This window comes from Centruroides vittatus, unplaced genomic scaffold, assembly GCF_030686945.1.
Source record: "Centruroides vittatus isolate TY-2023 unplaced genomic scaffold, ASM3068694v2 contig_1787, whole genome shotgun sequence".
Classification (NCBI taxonomy): domain Eukaryota; kingdom Metazoa; phylum Arthropoda; class Arachnida; order Scorpiones; family Buthidae; genus Centruroides; species Centruroides vittatus.
In genome coordinates, this window is record NW_027121094.1 from 324,008 (window position 1) to 347,270 (window position 23,263).

General features: G+C 27.3%; 1 protein-coding gene across 4 annotated transcripts in view; it reads left to right on the plus strand.

The window, feature by feature from the left end:
- Positions 1–23,263, plus strand: part of SK (small conductance calcium-activated potassium channel) — a 106,660-nt gene that overhangs the window by 69,241 nt on the left and 14,156 nt on the right. For all 4 annotated transcript variants that reach the window (XM_067263590.1, XM_067263589.1, XM_067263591.1 and 1 more), the window contains one exon: positions 16,741–17,162. In XM_067263590.1, the coding sequence (XP_067119691.1) occupies positions 16,741–17,162 (422 nt within the window). The remainder of the gene's footprint in view (positions 1–16,740; positions 17,163–23,263) is intronic.

The following is a 23,263-nucleotide window of genomic DNA, read 5'->3' on the forward strand; positions in this document are numbered from 1 at the left end:
ATATATATATATATATATAAATTTAAACTTTTATAATTTTAAAAATCCGAAAATTTCAGTTAATGTTAATATAGTTTTTGATTGATGAGTTCTTTCAATGAATAAATTGAGATTGAGAAAGTTTAATTAATTATATGCGAAATGGTACTGACAGGGATTTTCCACTAGCAAAACTCAAAATTTATGGATAAATCTACAATCTCTTTCTACAATTTTAATGCGAGTAGAAATATTTGAAATTATAAATTAATAATAATAAAGATTTAACACACACACACACAGAAAAAAAGAAATTGTTAGAGAGATAATTGAATAAATAAATAATAAAAAAAAGACCAAGTATTTGATGAGCTTAGACAACAAACGCGAATTTTGGTTGATTTAAGCAGAGAGCGTCACCCACGAAATTGCTACATTCCACAACTTCCTATCTTTAGCTTCCCCTCTTTTACTTTATCTTCTCGTGGATATCTACTTTGGAATGTTTCTGGTCTAATCTCCAACCGTTACTATAGCAACCGAAGATCAGTAGAACTAGAAACATATGACGTCATGATGATTAGAAGATTCTATGCCCTTTTTTCAATCTGCTGGATATTCTCTCTCTCTCTTTTTTTTAATACCTTTTACAAGAGATGAACTCATTATCTTCTAATTTATGTAATAATGTAAATTTGTTTCTTATTCTCAGAATATTAGCTTGTTACCTGAAAAATAATGTTATGTGGCACAAAACATTCGTTTAACAAGTAGTAGATTTTAAAGAATGAAACAAGGTGAAAAATTGTGCCATAATATTAAAAATTTAAGACTTATTCGAGCATAAATTATTTTAACCAGAAACATAAATGATAAATTACACGTTTTAAATAATAAGCGAAGAGATTTAAACATAATTATTTTAAATTTCGTTAATTTAAATTTATTTCATACAGAATAATTATCAAATTCTTTAATTTATTTTTGATAAATTTTTCATAATAACTTATTAATCATATAATTTAATGTAAATATTTTAAAATTTATTATAGAAACTCTAATTTTTAATATTCGAATTACATTTTAAATATTTACAGTTTAATAACATTTCAACCAATGAGCTTTAATGGAAAAAAATCCACTTAGAATGTAAGAAATTGATAAACCAATTAAATTACTTTAAATCATTATTCATATTGTCAAGAACCAATAAACGTTAAACGATCAATTACGAAAGATTGTTTATCTCTTCGATTGGTTACTTAAATTTTAAACAACAACTTAATTAGTTTAAGTATAGAAAATGGGCGTTTACCGATTAGAACGTGGAATAATTTTAAAAAATAAACGAAAAAAATAAAAGTAATGAAAATTTTCAAATAATTCTTTTAAAAATATAAATCGGATGATAATTTTCTTCATTTATCAAAGATGGAAAACACAATTTTACTCGGATATTGATAGAGGAAAGAACTTCTTTTGTGTCGTTATAAACGTCTTCGGTTGAAGTCATTTAGTCAATGGCAATAAGCATGGTTTATGTGAGATAGTTGCAAGTCACGGCAACATCGAATTTTTCACTTCTCAAAAGAACAGTCGGTAACTCTTATCACCGGAAAAGTTAGTCGCGTCATTTAGTTCTTCAACGGAAGAAGACGTTTCCGTTCAGAAAATGGTTTCTACCCCGAAAAGAACTCATTTCCTTTAAATATTCTTTGTCTTAACTCATATATCTATAAGCAAAGATTGCATTCTTATTAAGAGTCTTATTTACATGGCAGAATTGTTAACTTTTTCTCAATTTCCTAAGCTAAATAAATACTTTCATATCTCTTTAAGCGATAGAAACATTTACAGGATAAAAATAGAACTTTTTCTTTTTACCTCTTCGTATGATTGATTAGTTTATTGCTATATAGCCTATATTGAAAGATAGATAGATAGATTAGATAATAATCGGAACTTCGTGATTCTAGTAAGTTATCATTATTTGTTGCCGTTCGAAGGAGGAATAAAAATTGAAAGATTCATCATTCTTGATTAAATAGAAGCACGTAAATTGATTCTTTAATCTCTTATAAGTCTTACAAAGCGGGATACATCATTAGTTAATCACTGTTAAGAATTTTTATTCTTAGACAAGTTGTACTCTTTTTATTTTACTCCGTACAAATTATGATTTTATACTGGAAAGGGGGATCGTTACAAATTGAAGGCATTGTTATTTAAATAAATAAAAGTAACGTCAATTCATGTCGACCACATCCTGCTGACTAATCAATAAATACCACACGACACAATTATTTCCAACGAGTAATGACTACAGTCCACAAACCATCGAGTTATATCGAACGTTCTGGTGTGCTGTTTAACCTTGAATTGTTCCTTATTAAGATTTCGTTTAAGAAAGAAATATGCACCGAAAGCGATATTTCAATTATTTAGACATTCTTTAAAATTTTATAGCGATTTGAGCATTTTACAATGGAATGTTTAACTGTTTCAGGCCATGTTTACACGTATATTTGTTACATAAAAATTACTTTCTGTACGAATAAACAGTAATTGAAACTTAATGTAGACCCAAATAATTAATTTATAGAATTCCTAAAGTCTATATTTTATTTATTTATATATTTCTGTTGTTTCGGAATAGTTTGATGTTTATTTACTCCTTAAATTTTTAGTGTAGAATGAATAGAATTTGGAAAGGAATGAAGAGAATAACTTTAAAAATGACCAAGCTTATTCTATAATAGTTTGGATTCTTTTAAAATTTATACTTTAAATGCTTTAAAGTGACATGTGTCTAATCAAAACTATGCCATTCGTTAAGAATATAGTTCAAGCTATCCAAAATATAAACATACGCTGTTAGACGTAACAAATTTGAAACAAAAAAGCCATTTCTGGTAGATGGATCCTGGATAAATTTTAGGATAAGGAGTAAAACTATAACTAGAACACATTCTTGACTTTACACCATCAGAAAGTAGATATCAAAACCAATATTTTATATGAAATTATCCAATACATTTATGGAATTCGTCGAGTCAGTACTCCAACAATTTTCCTATCGAAATTGATTTTGGTGCAAATAACGCTATTTATCTTGGAAACAGAGCTGCATAACGCGTTCGAATCTATATTTGTCATACCCTTGGCAACTAAAGATTTGTTTCTCTCTTCACTCTGCTGTCCACTCGATACCGACAAACATTTGGTCAAGTCATTAGATCGACTTCAGCAAGTATTAAGTGACAAGCTGCACTTCATTGATCCCGCTGCTCCGAAAGATGAGAAACGAGTCAGAACTGTACACTAATCCTACACATCTAAGCGAGATGACCATTGAGTTATCCACCGTATCCACAACTCTGGCTCCTCTCCGCTAAATATGTCATAGTTCATTTAATAAACTTAGTGGATTAATTTTGCACATTAAGCAATTTGTTTAATTAATGACGCTTGAATATTACGATCATTTGTTATTCTTGTATAAATAGCTTATAAACTTAATTTTAAACAAAATTATACACTCAACAGGAGAGGAGGAGGAGAAAAATAAATTTTTTTTTAATTCTCTTCTTAGAGTTTGTAGGCCAAGTTTTAAAATTAATATAAACAAATTTTTAATATTAAGTGGTAAAATTTTAATTAATTCACAGACTTACTTCAAAAATAAATTTAATAAATGAAGACTGATATTATATGAAGTTTTTAAAAGCCGCATGTCAATCTCGATTAAGAAAGTTTCATAACTAGTGTGTTACATGCCTATTAATTGGAGAAATTGCTAATTACATCAAAATTTGAAGCATGATACGATGAATATTTTATTGGATTTATAAATTTTTATTAATATACCAAATAAATTTCTTAGAAATTTTAAAATATTTTAAAAATAAAATAGCGAAATAACTTCATTATAACTTATTGCTGTTCAGACAAGTTCGTGGAAAATATATAAATCTCACGAAATAATGTTTAACAATTATGAAATAATTAACGAAGATTTAGAAGTATTAATTGAAAAATTAAACAAAATTTCGAAAATTTTGTGAAATTCTGCCATCGTTTATGTAGTCGAGCGTAAAGCAATATTTAGTTGTAGTTTATGGCAACAGACATGCAAAGTTGAATCATAAATCTTTCCTAAGAAGCCATTTAAGGTAAAAGTTGATTCTTTGGCTAAGTGTTTCAATATTTTTGCCTTTCAGACGACGAAAGCATTAATTGTGGGAGGTTGGCATGGCTAAATTGCTTTCTATTAACGCTTACAGCAAGTTCGTGACAAAGAAGGGCAAGTCGATAATAACTTGGAATTTTTTCCTTCGATAATGAAAAACCTACCGACTTTATGTAGAATATCCTTACTTAACAAGTTTCCTTTCAGCATTTTTTTAAAAAATTTGACAAGTCTGATGGGCTTAGAATGGTATTTATAAACTGAACAAAAGGTCGATTCTTTGTTTTAAAGGAGAAGCATGCAGAATTCAAATTTATATAATTTAAATGTCCTCTTGACAATTAACTAAAATCCTTGCTATAGATAAGAAAGTGGATGAGATTACAAGAAGAAATATTATTAACTATTAATTTTGGAACTGTTAAAGGTGAAGTAGAAAAGCGACGGAGCGGCTGTGAGATAAATGTGCTTGTCACTGTGTTGTGTCGCTTGAAAAATGTCCAGTGATAACTGCAGAAACCGCGTTTAAAAAGGACTTGGAGTCGAAATCCCTTTAAATCCAATAGAACTTTTGGGATGTGTAGAAGGCCAACAGAGAAGGCCAAAAGTCAATAAGAAAAGAAGACACGACAGAAGAGATGGAAGAGTCGAAATGCGTAGAATTTCTCTAGCATCTTGATAATTATCTGCACGATCTGCTCGATATTTATCGATCGTATAGTTTAATTTATTAAATTATTATCGAACTACCTTACAGAAAACGAACTTTCGCTTATTAGAAGTAAAGAAAATTTTCGTCTTCCAATTAGTGCGTACGAGTTCTGAGGGGAATTCAATTTATAAATTGTACTATTTAATGTTGCTTTAAACTCGACTATCGACTTGTTTGCAATTAACTGGAACACGAATCGTTGCAATTCCAAGTGTAGTTTTAATGCTAAACTCACCCACAGGAATGCTGACCAGATTAGTCAAGAATCTACACGACACTTTAAAATGCAAATGGAGAGAGTAATTGTCTTTCAATACCTGAATTTTCATGATAAATTTCGTTAGAAAAATGCTGCTGTTAAGTATTCTCCTTTTCTTAATCTACTTAAGGGAGAATCGATAACGAAATTATCATCTGGATCATTTTGTCTGCAACTAAATATAAAGCGGAGAGAATACAACTTTTCTTTCAATATATCTACGTTATTAGTTTAAATATTTTAAAAATTTCGACAAATATCACAAGCTAAATGGATCATATTTACATGTTTTTGTGCCAGTTTGTTGCCTTTGATATAAAATCACGTTAGGATATTTCACTTTCGAAACTTTTTCTTATGTTCACGTCCTACCCTTTACTCCATGTTAACCTTTTTCTTTTTTTACTTTTTGAAGCAGAAGTAAATTGTATCTTTCTAATACGATTACAAAGAAGTGAACTTGAAGAAAGAACCTCTAAAATTTAACTCGGTTCACAAGCTGCTTTTCTCCATTAGGTTTCAGTCAGGAAGGTGAGAAGATAATGGACCAGCTCTCCTTTCACTTTCGGTTAGTAAATAAAAAAATAAAATAAAATAAAATAAAATTCCTTCTTTTTAGGAATTACTCAACTGTAAAGTCTTTCCAAAACAATTAAAGTGTTTATATTTATCAAGAATATTATTATTTTAAAAAAAAATATCAATGCTTTCTTATGGGATTTTTATTAAGATTCTAATCATCTTCGAAGATATCTCATTATTAAAATATATAAATATAGAGCTATATATATGCTTATGTCTATATATATATATATATATGTATAAATGATTGATGAGCAGCATTTTCTTCACGATAATCTTTTCCTTTTTTGTTGGCAGAAACATTGAATAGTAAAATAGACTCACGAAAATATTGAATATAAAGTACTAAATGTTGAATGTAGAGTTTTTTGATGGCATTTTGAATTGAGATTTTTGGTTGTTATTTGGTAATTGGTGTAGATTTGGAGTGCTTTTTTCCCTTTCTTCTTGTGAGGAGATAATTGCTCTTGTGGAATTTTGTCTTCAAAATAAATGTTTTAAGTGCGGTTAGTTAAAGTATAGGTCGATAAATGAGAAAAAAAGAGGGAGATATATTTAAGAGGGAAGGAAAGGATTTAATCAAGATTTAAAGGAATATAAATTTAGGAAATAAGAAAAATAAAGGGATTAATGAAAATGATATTAGAGGAAGAACGAGAATTTAAACGTGTTTTTTTTTAAAAAGGAAGATGAATTTAGGAAAAGAATTAATTGAGAATATCGAGAAATAAGAGTAGGAAGCTTCAGGAAAAAATAATGATTTTATACTTAAAAATAAAGATTAATTTTGGAAACAAAGCATTAAATAAGTTTAGGATAACCTTAGGCATTAGAAAGAGAGAGTATTTAGGAGATAAAAATTAAAATTGAATAAACAAAGAATGATAAATTTAGAAGTAAAGGGAGGATAAACTGAAGAAACAAAATAGGATAAATCAGAAAGGGAAAGTAAATAGGAGAAAACAAAGAAAGGGAATTTAAGTAACAATAGGAATGATTAAGAATCAAGAATGAATAAAGTTAATTGTAAAAAGAAAGTTGATAAATTAAGAAAATAACGAAGAATAAGTCGAAAATAAAACGAAATGCATACGTATAAAACAAAGAAAAGATAAATTTAGAAATAAATGAGTATAAATTTAAAGAAATAAAGGAAGACAAATTTATCTCTAAGAGACCATCATCCCTTAAAAGCGTATTGGACCGTTCCATCGAGTTAGGTCTTCAAATGCCATCAGGGTCGAGCAAAATGAATGCCAAGGGGTGATAAATGATGCAAGAGGGGATGTCTTTAAATTGTTTATCCCAATTAAAAATGCAAAAATGCGCAAATTTATAGCCACAATTAAAATATTTTACACACCTATTTGATGGATTTATATAAATAGAATTAAAAATATATTATTTATATGCATATAAAGTGCTTTTTTTCACTTGTTTTATTTTAGGAATTTTTAATACTCGATCATCCTGATTATTCCAGAATGAAGAAAGGTATTCGCAGCTATAGTTTGATATATATGATGTCAAAATTAAAACAAGGCATTCCTTTTATTTACAGAATTCTTGAACGAGCATTCTTGTTTTATTATTTAACTAAAAATGCGTAATTTAATAATGTATATAAAAATCCGTTAAAAAATCTCGATCGCAAAATGTAATTTTTGTTTCTAGAAACTAGGAAAAAATATATTATTTATATAATTTGAGTATTAATTACGATAATGATGATAATCTGGAGAGAATTAAAACTTACGGCAGCTTTGTGTGACATTTTGATGAAATGACATCGAGTCTTGTCGCCATTAATTGGTCGTGATGTAATTAAATCAAACATGGTCAAACTTGGAGATTTGTCTCCACCCTGAAGGATGTAATTAAGATATTTCCAATGTCATAACTAATATAATACAATACGATAACAATTTCCGCTGTGAATGCATTAAAATCATTGAAAGAATCAAAGAAATGGGTAAAATTCTAAGTTACAATGGCTTTGAATGTTAACCAATTCAACACCTCTACATACAAAGCAGAGAAAAAATATATATATTATTTTTATAAAAATAAATATTTATATATTTAAAATAATGGGATGAATTGGGATTAAACCGATTTAAATATCGAAAAATAGGTGAGATTCTAAGACAGAATGGTTTCGAGTGTTACCCATTCAACACTTCTATACACAAATTATGGAAAAAGTTAATTTAAAATCTATAAATAGGTGCTATAGCGAATTTAAGCTGTAAAATTTGAAATAAGAGAGTTTGAATGTTTACACTAAATAAAATTCATGCCTATAAGCTTCAGTAAATATATTGAAAAGGAGAGATTTAAATCTATATCTACATGAAAGAAATAAGTATCAGAGTGATATAAATCGCTCAACTTAGCCCTTTTTTACGTTATTTATTTTATTTTTTATTGTTTTTTTGCTTTATTAAAGTAAAATAAATTCGAAATATTTTATACGCGATCGTGAATGATTTAAAATAGAAAATAAATGTAGAATTCAACTTCCAAGTGATCCCAAATCTAATGTAAGGTATTGATAGAAACTGAGAAATTTTAAGCTTTCAGAATCGTAAATAAGGAAAAATTAAGGGTTTAAATGAATAATAAATGTTGCCTGAAAGCTTCTATGCATAAAAAAAAGTGCAAGAAGTGTTAGAATTTTTACTTACATCGAAGAAATACGTAAATAGAATGATGTAAAGTCACACTAGTTAATGCTTTTCCTATAGACTTTGTACGTTCTGAACTTTATCCTTTATTGTTTCTCGCTTTATTAAAATACGATCATAAAATTTTATTCGTAATAAAATGTAATTTATCTCCTATACAGTAATATCTTTCATTTTGTAATTTAATAAAGAATTCATAAATTTATTAAGAAAAGGAAGATCAAAACCGGTAAACTTTGGATACATTTTTAGAATTATAAATAACGAAACTTAATTTTTAATTTTAATTTTCGAAGAATAATAATAATAATAAAAAAAAATACTTTAAAATTTTAGTAAGTTTAGTTTAATTTAGAATGTTTAAAGTTGTATAATATAAGTTATAACATGCCAACGCATGGCTGACATATTTTAAAAACTTGAAACTATTTAGTTTTAATTTGTAAAATTGTAATAAATCTCCCGAATATCTTACAGGAATAAAAATACATTTTAATGTTAATTAAGTTTGTTACTTAATTAAACTTAACAATAACAAACAGTAAAATATATAAGAAAATCGAGAGAAAGGAAAGAGATTTATCGTCATCTTCCCATCAAAATTTTATGCTAAGTTGAAAAATTCATTTAAATTCTTCTAGTTGTATCACTTTAGTATATTTAGAATGCCATTGGGAACATTTAAAAGTTCAAGTTGGATCTAAAAATCTACTTTCTATATAGGAAAATCGAAGCAAAGAGAGTCGCGTTACTCATATAAATGGCTTTCTTTAACACGATCGTAATGAAGCAACGTCTCGAACAATACTAGATAATTATCTAAATAAAAAATAAAAAGACATTCGTTTGCTCTCCTTCCATTCAACATCTTTTAAGTTGGGAACAATTTAATGAGAAATTGCAGATTGCAAGAATGGTCTACGACCTCGTTTTTTCCTGTCCTCGTTTGCAAGATTCTTCTTCTCACTAATTTGTATCATTGTTTAAATATATCCATAGAAACCTCTTACAGCAGTTATTTCTTAATTAAAATATCATATTATTTTTTCTATAACTTGAAAGAATCGATCCAAAACTCTCCTCTAAAATATTTTCTCGAGTAGTTATTATTCATCATATATTTTTTTCCCTCCCTATCCGTCCTTAGAAAAGCGTGTGGTATTTAAAAAAAATAAAAAAAAATTATGTAAAATTCTTCCTCTAGCGTGTGTCAAGATGAATTTTAAATCGGTAGATTATCATTAAACTTATTTCCGGTAGTTTTCTTAGAACCAATATTTTCGAAGTTGTCCATAGTTTTGAATGGCAGAATAAATGGGAGAATATAAATTACCTTGAAGGAAGATCAGGTATCGGAGTTTATAAGAGGTTCACATAAAGTATTTCTTCTTAAATTAATGTTCTTTGACACTTATTAGATTGGCCTGAACGATTTATCAGGGATTTGTTTCATCCAAACGGTCCTTTTAGAGAAGGATCTTTTATAACTTTTATTGATCTTCTCCAACTAAAAACACATTCTTTAATACTTACAAAACATATTTTCTCGTCCAGGAGTAATTTTTTAAATCTTTTAATCCTGTTCATGTATATTTTTTTTAAAAAATATTTTAAATTAAAAAGCAATTTTTATCCAGTTTAATTTTTGCATCGTTAAAACTTATGAAATTCCTTTAATTTTGTTGATAAAAAAAGGGATGTTGGACCTCTTCGATGAGTTAAAAATGAACTTTTTTATGTATATTTTTTATATATATAGGCTTACAATTTTTTTAAGTTAAAGAAAGTTTAAAATATTCATAAGATTTTTCACAAACACAGTCTTATTGATCCGCAGCAAATCCTTTCGCTTCTGCAATAGTTGATATGCATAATCTCTCTTTCTTCTATAACTAATCAACGTTCCGTAATCTCTCTGCTCTGCTTAGCTTTGCAATTCTACTAAAGAAAATACATTAGGATAATATAAAGATACGTTTCAAAATTTACCATAAGGGGGATAAAGTGTATAAGCGTTAGAAACTGATAAATTTTGTAACATTTAAAGTCGTAATTATAGTGAAAATTATAGATAATTTTTACTGTTTTAGCACATGAAACTGTGTAGAACGCATATGGCTTGTATATAATCATTTTTTTTAATCAGTATAATAGCTGATAAGCTATTATTTTTACACTAAAAACTTTATTCCTTTGTAACGTAGAACTAAAAATAATATTAATGTATCTAGAAAGATAAGCATTCTACCAATGCAACTTTATAATATTTATCTACATTTAAACCGAAAAAAAAAATTAATTTAAAATTTAAAAATCTGTCTTTTGATTTTATAAACAGGGGTAAATTTATTAATAATTTATTAGGATCTTTATAGAATCGATATTTTTTTTAGAATATAAAGCAAGCATTTAACTATTAAATAAACAATTTCAAATGTTCTTTGATTCTCTTATAAAATTCGAAAGTTCGACTCGTTAATGTATCAAATCTGCATGTTTTTTTCATGGAATTTACTGATTCTTTTCTCATTCGACAGTAGAAAAACTTGATAAAAAGCATTTCCGAGCGTTATAAGGAGAAAAATAGAAGCTTTGAGAAGCATTATCTATCCGATGAAAGGATTTAAAATAAATTCTAGCAGAAACTTTTCTGGAAAGGATATATTGTTTACACATAATTCACAGCATTCTCTTATAGAAGTTATAGACAACTATTTTTCGATATTTTCTAAAAGAAAATTTAATCGATACAATCTATTTTTGATATCGTTTTTTTCTATATTAAAAAACTAAGGAATCAATTTTTTCCTGAAATGAAAAAACGAACTTTAAAAAAATAAAATAAAAATACAAATATAATATATATATTTTTTCGCTTCTAGATAAGCTTTAAATGCTAGAATTATTTCGTTACGGAGAGGTAATTTAGTATGATAAAAACTTCTGGCACCTTTCTGATTGGTCAAATAGGTTTTTTTTTCTTGATTTAATGTGCTGAATACTGCTATAACATTAAAATAAACACGTTGAGATATTCCTTTAACGTTTTTCAAACTTTACTCGTACGATAAATCATTAAAAAATATGTTTTTCCCCCTCCTCCTCCTCCTCCTCTTCTTGAGAAAAGCAGCATTATTATAGAAGAGGAGGATGTAGAGGAAAATAATTATAAATAATTTTAAAATTTATTTTAAACATTTAATGAGATTTTAATGAATTTTTGAGCTAATTTTATTTATCTTAAGACATTAGAAAAGTCCAAATTAATTTAGTAGTTTGATGAACTTTGTTATACATTCAAACATATTAAATTCGTCAGATTCTCCTGGAATATTGCCAATTTGAGAATAGTATTTTAAGTGATGATAAACCTATGATTCCGATACCGATATAAATCACACAGAGAATTGTAAATATGATAAAGTTTCATCCTAGGATAAATTGTATTGGTTAGAATGGAAGAGGATGGGGAATAATAAATAAAAAAACTTACTTCTTCGTGAATGGTTTCTGAAGAAAGCTTCCTTTTTTTATTAAAAATATAAAAATATATATCTCGAACTACTAAAGAATTGCATATAAACTTATAATATTATGCAAATTTTCCTTATTTACTTTACAAACTAGCTTAATCTTCTTCCCTTCCCATAGGAATCAAACAATATCATCAATAAAATCCTCTTCTCTTTGTTACATAACTTTATATTTTTAAAAAAAATATTTAACAATATTACATAAATATCATTAAATTTAATTATTTATTAGTCTAAAAGGGCGTTAAATTTGATTTCGAAACGCATTTAATCTGGCAATGGAAGCGTTAAGGTGATTTAGAAAAAAAGGCAATTTAAATTAACAATTTAATCTTGTTTTAATGACTATTTAATGCAAATTAGTTATATTGTGGTTTAAAATTACTCGTCCCCAAATAAATCTGAATCTTTAATACGTAATGAGATATTTTTATAGAGAATAAATAAGTCAGATGGATTAATTTCTTAATCTTTTGCTATAATTATACAAGACAAAAAAATGGTTTAGAAAAGTTATGCAAATTTTATGCGATTTTATGGCTATAAATTTCTACATATTTTATTTTATTCTATTTTTTTAATTTATAAGATTAGCTAATTTTTTTAAGTTATTTATCAGTAAGAAGTTGATAATACAACGAAGAAGAGGGAAGTTGATTTAGTTGCTTGTAGACCACTTTAAAGGAAGATTTTAAAGAAATTTTAAGAGAAAAAATAAATTTTCTTCTTTATTTTGTTGCAAATTTATTATTTTGTGGCTCGTGTTAAGTGTTTTGATTCGAAACAAGAATTTTATCTGTAGTTATTTTTAAGTTTATTTGCCGTTTCTTAAGAGAAATGGTCTTCTTTCACTCTGTTTACTACATTTTCTTTGGATAAAGGTGTCTATAAAAGTCTACCGAGAATTTCTTTTTTTTAAAATTCTGATTTTTAAGGCCGAAATCTGTTTCAAAGAACACTTTAAAACTTATTTCTAAGCAATTTTCTTCAAAAGACCTTACTCATTTCTTTTTAAATAGAGTGAATCGCATTATTTTTCAATCAATTCTTTTGCATTATTAAAACAAATCATAGTTTCTTACTGTTTTATTACTTTGACTAAACATATATTATATTATATTATATATATTTTTTTTTTTCAATTTTTTTACTATAATTTTTTATCAGGAACTTCTTACAAAACTTTAAATCCTTCTTTCCTATCCCAGGATAAAGCCCTAATTCTCCTTTCTTGACTTTCTCAACTTTGAGATTTACCTCTTCCGTGATGCACACCATTAAATCTCTTTTGCTTTATAATTTCATGGATAAACTAGATGTTATTTATAGTAAGATGGTGTCAGAATGCTGAATTGATGTAATAATTTATAAAATACGAATGAATTCTTTAACTTGTATTTGAATTATATCGTAATTTAAACCGTTTCTATGGTCGTCTCTTTAACTTATATATTGAACTCTTTGCTTGACATGGTGATAAATCTTTCACTTGACCTATTACCTTCAATTGACTAGTGCCAATTTCTTCACTTGACTTACTACTAAGGCTTATTCTTCCTCGATATTATTGTTTCATTGGCTTGAATTTTCATTTAATTTAATTCTGATATTTTCTGAATTTCTCTCTTGACTTGATATCGATACATTAATTTGATTAGTACTTTTGGCTCTTCGTTTCAACTTAAGTTCTCTTGACTCGCTGATCTTTCGCTTCACCTACCAAACAACTGAAGAACCTTGATAAATGATTAAATATGCTTGTTAATGAGATCTTTCTACTGTGCTTGCATGTTTGTTTGTCTAATATCAAGTGTTTTACTTGACAACTTTAACAGAATTAAGGACGCAATACTCTCATACTAAATCCATTGTACTGGACTACTGTATTTTCTCCTTGATGCTTCTACGAGTGGCAATTAAATAATTACAAATTTCAACATTTTTTGATCTTTACTAAATCGTTTGAAGATATACTCGTTGAGTAAACGGAATTTATTTTAATTAAGAATCAAATAGAGATGAAGATGGCCAAAAAATTAATTGTTTTCTCGGCTTGTTTGTATATGAATATCCTATCCGTACCACGTATTTTAAGAGAGAATATTGGATCTACTTCCTCTTCTATCAAGTTGAAAAAGTGAAATATCCGTTTTTTAATTTAAAATGTTTCTTTTTATCTTGTTTATCTTTCACTTCATGATAACGTTTTATCGTAAACTACAGGCGAGACAATGCTTTAATACTAGTTTGTTTACTGATTTCTTTGTCACTATTCTATATTCTATCTATTCATTGATCAAATATTAACTCCCAAATAGTGAAAAAGTTAGCACTTAGAAAAGAGATTCTAAATTTTTCACTACTAGAATCTCTTCTAAGTACTAAATTTTTCACTTCTTAACGAAAACCACTGAACCCTTAACGAGATTACTACTACTGTGAATTTATTTTGACTGTATTGAATAATTTAGAGGGGCTTAATAAATCTATTTCTGTCCTTTTCATATTTAAATCTTCGTCCGAAGATATTACCAAATCCCAGTTCGTGATTTGCTCTTCGTATATGAAACAGTAATCAAAAGCTGACCACTTTCAAGTGACAGCCTGTATTTATTTATACTTTAACACAACCTACGTCCGACGTATATTGAATTATTCAATAAAAAATGAATAAAACAGTATAAAAGTTTTAAGATAGATACAAGCCGAAAACTTATACATATAAAAGTATTTACTATATATCTTTTTTTTAAAAAAAAGAAGGATGAAATATATTTTTATAATCAATTAATTAAATTTAATAGCTTTAAACATCTCCAAGGTATTTTGTTATCCGAAAATCGCCTTTGGATAACAAAATAAAAGAGAAAGATCGTTACAAATGATTAATCATAGAAGGACTCTTCACCACGTTGTTAAATAAATCTTCATCCAAATGAATGGAAACTTAGGAGAGGCTCCTTAATCAGATCTTATCAGCATCCGAACAAAGATTTGGAAAGTTTTACATTTAATAAAGATAAATCTTGTTAAGTAAATCGTTTTAAACTTAATGACAATTTATCGGTTTACTTTTGATTCATCTTTGATCGTGTGCAAATAAAGGAGTGCACTTTTAATTCACTAGCATGTCCATGTTTACTATGTCAACATCCCGAACGATCCATGTTACTGTAACAGTATCGAGTTTCCTACCCGTTAGAATTACTACAACGTAAGATAACCTACTTAACTGCTTTATTTTGTAAAAATTTATGTAATTGTATTTATTCAGTATACAAATAATTAATTTTGAATCGAAGAGAGTCAATTTTGCTCTGTATTATCTTTTCCAATTCTGTTAGAGCTTAGAATTTTATTATACAAATTATGCATTCAGCTTGTATCGAAGAGGCAAAAATGTCAAGTAAAACTCTCTCTTATTTTTTTTTTTTACTGAAAAGAAATTACTTTTCTTGATGCAATAAAATGTCATTCGAGGAGGAATTTCATTAAGTTCCATTTACCAAAGTTGAATGTCTACAGAGAACAGAAAGGAATTTTTAAAGATTTCTCTTAAACATGCAAAAGAGACAAAGACCTCATTAAAGTAACTATTTACCGTAGGACTAAATTACTACTTAGAAGGAGCATTTTTATTAATAAATTTCCTAATTAATATCCTGATACTAAATTGGTTTTTATACATTACCGTAAACGCAACCTTCGTAGATAATTTAACAATAAAAATTAGGTAAGTACCTTTAAAAATCGAAGACATTTAGGAAAGATTAAAATGAGAAAACGGTAAATATATTTTCTAAGCCAAAGTGTCTATATTTAGAGATTAGTCGAACCACCGTATAAGTGATGATAAGTGATAGATGATGTGACTTCATAGGTAATCTATAATGCCATTCATCACTTTAGTTTCTCAGAAGAGAATACTCTTCCTAGAATATCAGCACTACTATTTTCCCATACAGTAGACAACCTGAGAAGGAAAAGTTAAAGATATGTCCTCCACGTCCAACAAAAGACATATTGGAACATTTGTGTATCGAGTGCTAGAGACATGGCTGCATATCGAACTGTCAGCTGTTGACGTTTTACAGACATGTTTTTCTTCCTACCTTTTTCAAATTTATTTTCAGCTCTTATTCTTCCAGGTTCTCTCAGCAATTTACTATTCTTTCCTTTCATTCTCTATCATTGCCTTTTTTTTATCTAATTCTTTTTTCTATGTTCATTAACTTTCTTTTATGTCTCTTTCCTCCTTTGTTTTTTAATCATTATTATCACAGCATCACTTTTGTTCTTCTTTCCTGACAGTAAACCTAATTTATTTTTGCCTGTGATTTTTTGTGGCTTATCGAAATAGTGGATTTTTTTATTTTAGAGATTATATATTTATATAATCATTTAGTAAAAATTATTATTAGTTTTTCCTTAAACGGGGTCAACAGAACAAACAGTAACCTTCAGAGATGATAGGATATAAAATAAGTCAATATTCTCTTTAATATATGTGAAATCAGACATAAAAGGTTGAAAAAATAATAAAAGTATACGGAATTACGTTTATTTCCGCCCATTTTTAGCCGTCAACCAATCAAATTACACTCCGGTTAAATAAACTGTGATTTTTATCTTTTGTATATTACAGAGAACCGCTTATATGCATGAAAACTTAATTTTGTCTCCTATCATCTAGAAAAATGATTATTCATCGTTTATAAATTTAACGGGAGATTTTTATTAATATTTAAAAAAAAAATAAACATTCAAGTTGTTAAAGTAGATCTTTGTTTATATTCTAGTTATTCCTGATTGATAATTGTGCGGATGATTGGAGGATCGCCATGACATGGCAAAGGATCAGCTTAATTTTATTAGAACTTATAGTGTGTGCTATACATCCGATACCAGGAGAATATTACTTCAGTTGGACTACTAAATTATCGAACCATAATGGCCGTTCGGAAACCAAATTGGTGCCTGTTGACGTTACTCTTTCTCTGCCCATGTTTCTCCGTCTCTACCTTATTTGTAGAGTGATGTTGTTACATAGTAAACTGTTCACTGATGCTTCGTCCAGAAGCATAGGAGCTCTTAACAGGATCAATTTTAATACGAGGTTTGTACTGAAGACATTGATGACTATATGTCCGGGAACTGTGTTACTCGTCTTCATGGTATCTCTATGGATCATAGCTAGTTGGACCTTAAGGCTATGCGAAAGGTTTGTACTATTAAAAAAAATCTCCTGCATTTTCATTTAATTTAATTTTATAATATCCTCCCCCTCTTCCCCCCAAGTAGTTTTAATCTTGATTTATCAGAAGTTTTGCTTTAAAAATTGTCATGTACTAGTCATAAATTTTATCTGAATGGATTAGCATTCTAGTATCATTAGTCTCTCGGCTGATAAGATTCTAATAAGCTTTGAGATAAGAGCATCACCTAGAAAATATGAAGGATCTACAAATGTATTGATTATAGTATAGAGAACGGCGACGTAAATAGGGGAAAAGTGTGAATTTAATTAGATGCAAAGCCTGGTGATACTAAATTAGATTTTAAGATAATAAACTTTATTAAAATATTTAAAAGAATAGAAAGAAAATGAAGTTTTTCGGTCACAAACCTTCTAAAATTTTAAAAATCGAACTTTTTAAAGCGCAGGTTACATTTTTTGGGGGAGAAATTTTACATAATAAAGGATTGTATGGAGTATTATACCTGTAAACCTGAATGGAATTTTCTTTTATTTCCCTTTCGTGACAGCAAAACTCCCATCGTCACGAAACGTCACGTATATTACGTTGGAATAAATCCTTAGAAAATTTATATCAGAATAAAGGTTCATTATTATTTTTTCCAGGAAAAAATGAACCCGTTCGCGTGAGAATTTAATTCTCGAATTTATTATTTTTATTAGCAATGAATTCGTTTTAAAACTAGGAAATTAAATTGAAGTTGAAGACACAATGAGTTCTTATATATTTTACTTGCCGATTAAACTCGTCTAGACACGCAGACAAACTACAAATTTTAACTATTTTTTAAAAATCTTGTAACCAATTTTATCAAATGTAAATTTAAACTATTTGAACAAGGGTGATTTTTTTTAATGACACTCGAATTGCTAGATCATGCGATGCAGAGAGAAGCATGTGATGTATATATATATATATATACATTTTTTTCTATACAGGATTACCTGTCTGAATTGGCATGAAGGTAAGACAGGTGGAGGGATGTGTTGCTGAACTTAATCTATAATTTTCGTGACGAATTCATAGTCTCTCGGTTACTTCCTCTGGGAATTATTGTCTTTCCAACATACAAGGAAAAAAAAGTGCTGCTGCTACTTCACTCTGGCAAGTTTAATCGAATCAATTCCGAGAAATTTCGACTTTTTCTTTTTAAATTGGATAAAAATTGTTTCGGATATAAAATATCAGATAACTTTATAAAAAAATAAAGTGATTCATTTGCATATTTTTTCCATAGAAAAAGTTTAAATCGTGTTTTAAAACGTCGTGGGTGCAAAATTACTATTTAAAGTTTTAAGAAGAAGATGAGGATGCTGTTGATAATTTAATGATTTATTCTTGTCTATTATTTAGAAATCGAAGCTAAACTAACCATTTGTGGAATTCCAATTTGATTATTCTTTCGATCTGATTGTTAATTTTATTTAATTAAAGTCGATTGAGGTTTTTTTTCCGGAGGAGAAAGTATTAATTTAAATCGATTTCTCTTTACTTTTCTTTTCTCTACCTTCACCAAAATGACTTTCAAAACTTACAAATATAAAGTTTTGATGTATAAATATAAATTAAATTTTTACAAAAATGTCAATAAATTTCCATATCTAAACACGAATTAGCTTGTCATAAACAGAATTCGGTTTTCTCCCCCTTAATTTTTCATTCCTTTCTTTAAACATAACTGAAAAAATTTCAAAATTAGCTATTCAGATGGCAAACTTATCATTCATTTTTTCCATTTCTTAAGCAAATATTTTACATTTTAATTTAAATAACATACAAAATTTCAATTAATAACCAAAAATAACACCGTAGTTTTAAGCGTAAGAAAGGAGTTATAAATTGAACATTTATTTTTAGGAATACATAATTAGAGTCCTCTCACGTAAAAGCGTATGAATGAAAATTATATTTCGTTACTTTTATACAATTTTAAGCCGTAAAAATAACTTTTATACGCAAAAAAACAGAGGAAAAAAACTTTATGAATATTCCAACACACATATGTAGTTTTCTGCATTATACGTAAGATTTAATTTCAATTACATATTAATCGATGATTGGTTAGAAATATGATTGTCTTCACAGTAATTGGTTAGAAAAATATTATGAAAATATGTTTATCGTTGCTTATTTCTACTTCCTTAACCAATCAATCATCATTAAGAAAACCTTTTATGGTTGATATCTTACATAAGCCTTTATCGAACATCACTTACAAGTTGGTGTTTTCCCTATAGACTTTAAATTTATGGTATTTACTTGTCGCCCACTCTATAGAAAATAATAAAATAATACAATTAATTTCAACAATGAAAGAGAAAATTTACAAAATAAACTTTGAATTAAAGCATAATTAACGTTTTAAAATGAGTAAAAACATTAAAAAGTATGATAGTTAAATGTCCTCTTAAATTAAACAATTAATCTACGTAGGTAGAGGGGTGATCCAAAAGTCTGTTAATCATTTAATCTTACAAGTTAAATAACAAATTACCTCAGTTAATTTGATTTTTTGGTCATCGTGTATATTTAAAAAACGGTGCACTCGTATACTTTATCACAGAAGGGCAGTTTAACTTTTTTTTTAAAGTTATAAATTTAGCCTACTTTTTTTTAAAAAAAATCTAGAATTTGGACTTATTTTTGATATCAAATATCAAAACAATTTTTTTTTTGAAAAAATTAAGCAAACGTCTTGAGAAAAATAGCCATTTTCGCTAGTTTTCTAGTGAGATTTCTTCCCGAAATAGCATTTTTTTATCTATTTAATTCTTATTGAAGTAATTCTAGTAGATTGAAATCTACTTAACGACCAATTTTATCTGAGAAACTTGCTTCTTCCCTACCGAAATATGGCTTTGATATGCATCTAAGTAACAATAATGCCTTTCGTTCCACTACATTACGTTACGTAGAATTACAAATGTTTCTACACGCATCTATGAAGAAAATATATATTTTATTTAATTAAAAATTAACAATAATCTATTTCCGAATTAATATATATATATATTAAATAAAATTCTAGCTGTTAAAAATAGAATTTATTCGTAACAAACAAATTTAAAACGTGGAATTAAATTTATAATCCGGGATTATTTTCCTCTCCATTAAGTTTTCATGCTCGATAGAAGTTTTAAAAATTAAAAAAAAAAAAGAAAAAATAATAATAATAAAATCAATTCTTATTTTATTAAATTTATTCTAAGAAAAATCGATATAATTTATTTTCTTCCATTTTCGGGAATTTTTATCATTGGTTTTTACGATTGAAATTTTATATTATTTTATTTTATTCCAAATGCTAATTTTATGGCCTGGTTTAAAGATCTGTCTGATCTCATAAAATTTCTTTCGTGTTAATAGTCAAAGTTCGGCTACAAAATAAAGGATAACGGCATTGATTAGCGAATTCTCACGAGGCCTGTACTTATTTTATTCTTGTCAACGTAAACTAATTGATTTTTTATTACAATTTTACGTTTTCTCCCTCCCATCCTAATTTCTCCTCTTTTGATCTTCCGTTAATATTTCAAAATGTATTTATTATATTTTAATAAAATTTTACAGGCTTATAACTGATATATTTGGCCAACAAAATGCAAATTTTCTCGTTAAAATCTCTAAAATTTAGCAAAATATGAACATAATTTCACCGCCGCATTTAATTAATTCGATTCCAAATATATATATATAAGCTTTAAATCTAAATTATATTAAACTTGTTATTATAAATATAAAATTATATTAATTTATAATGAGTTATTTAATTAAAATTAATTATTTTAAAGTAGATTATGTATCATTTTGTATTTAAGCCAATGTAAAGTAACAATTCGCTTACGAACTTGACCTCATTTGTAATACAAAAATAAATACGAGGACTAAAATAATATATTAATTCTATTACGATTAAAGTGAAGAAATTTATATTTAAATTTTATTTCTTTTATTTTCAAGCGACTGCTTTATTTCCTAATTATTCGATTAATTTTAATTAAGTTTTCTAGCCATTTAAATTGATAAAATAATCGATAATTGTATTAAACTTTTATAAAAATAACTTCATTAAATAACAATTTATATACTAAAATCGACCGTGCGTAAAATATAATGATAAACACGAAGATATTTAAAGATATTTTCCACACATTACTCGCATCAATCCCACTTATTTACAGCTTTTATTATTATCTGCCATCATTCACCAATGTAAAAAAATCGATAGTAAATTATATTAAGCAATTTTTTATGATATAAATTTCTACAAGTTTCATATAATATAATTTTTAAAAAAAATAGTAAAAACTTTGACTTATAACAGAGAAAACTCTGCGGGAAGCCGCATTAGTTATTATGGATGACCAAGACAAACGAAGCAATTTATACAACTTAAGTTCGGAAGATGCGGAGCTTATTAATCAGAAAAAGGATAAAAAATAAAATAAAATTGATATTCTGAGAGTGAATAGAAGAAGAGGAAACAAAATTTCCTTTTTCTTTTCCCTCTCCTCCATACCGAAACTGTTTACAAGAATACTTAATTATAAAAAGATAAGAAGGATCAAACAGTAAATTGATTCACTTGGATGATTAAACATCACCATAAATCCCAGACAAAACGTCAATATATCATGTGACAGATTCGTGTTACGGCATAATCTTTACAGTTTAAATATATTTAAATTAATTCCACAAAAAGTTTTTTAATGATATTTTAAAAAAAGTATCCTGAAATTGTTGCATTTGATTAAATTTAAAAACGATAGGAGAAAAATAAATAAATAAATATAAAAATTTTTCTCCAAAAACTCCGGGATGAAAGAAGAAATTTTTCTAGATCTTTTTCCCCGAATTCTGCATAAATGTGTGAAATATTTTTCTCTTTATGTAAATACAACGTATGGAAATAACTCTTAATCCTTTCAGATTAGGTTATAATCATAAAAATAGGTAGATGAGCCTCGGGTATTTTTAGTTATAACCTTTTTTTAAAGGCAGGAAATGTAAATAATAAGGAAGGAATATCAATAACTTGGAGATTGCAGGCATCGATACCTACAAAGAAAAGCCATAGAGGAGTAAATATGCCCTTCTTTATCTTACGAAACTCACTCCTCGCCATTTTAAAATTTCTTTCTCGAGGGGAAAAACCTTTTAAAAAATGTCATTTTAACGTTTAAATCGATACGAATTAAGTTTTAAATTCGCATCAAGCTAATTATCAAACAAATTACCTAATTACGCCTTTAAAAAATGGCTCCATTTTTTTTTTAAACTAAACTAATCTAAGCTTCAAAATTCGAAGCAGTAAGAAGAACGTATGCTTTATAATGAAAATTCTCTTTATTTACTCAAAATAAACACTGGTTTTTCTGGCTTTTAATGAGTTTTTATTCAGTTTATTGTGATAAATTATCGTCCATATACTATAAATTTAAACACGAGATGTTTATTGATACTCATACACACACTATAGAGTCATTGATATTAATATTGGCATGGTCATTTATTACGTGTGAAAGATATGATTAAGGCTGATGTAGATGCTATCTGCTCTAGTTTTAAGCTAACATTCTTTGTTTAAACAAGTAAAACTGATCGTTCACACAAGTAGATTTCCTTATTTATATCCTTGGTGTAGCGATCGGTTACATGAGTAATACGCTATAAAAAAAAATAAAATAAAATATATAGAAAACTCTGTAAATGCCATACAAAATACAGAAAAATCCGATATTGTTATGGAAATTTATAATAAATAAAAAATAATTTGGATTGATGCCATTTCTTTGCTTCAGTTATTTTTCTACGATAGAAGCAATTATTTGTTTATTTTTCTTTATCCTTTTCTCTCGTCCTAATTATTATCTTCCCTTTACGTAAAAGAAATATCCAAGATAAACTTTTATTTATATAAAAATAAATAAATATAGCTGTATACGGCAAGAACAATGCATAACTACAGTAAGCACGTCCTTGAAAACCATCAAAACTCATTTTTTCTAGCTGCAGTTTACTTAAGATAAAGTTAAAAAAATTAACAATGATTAAGTAATAAAAA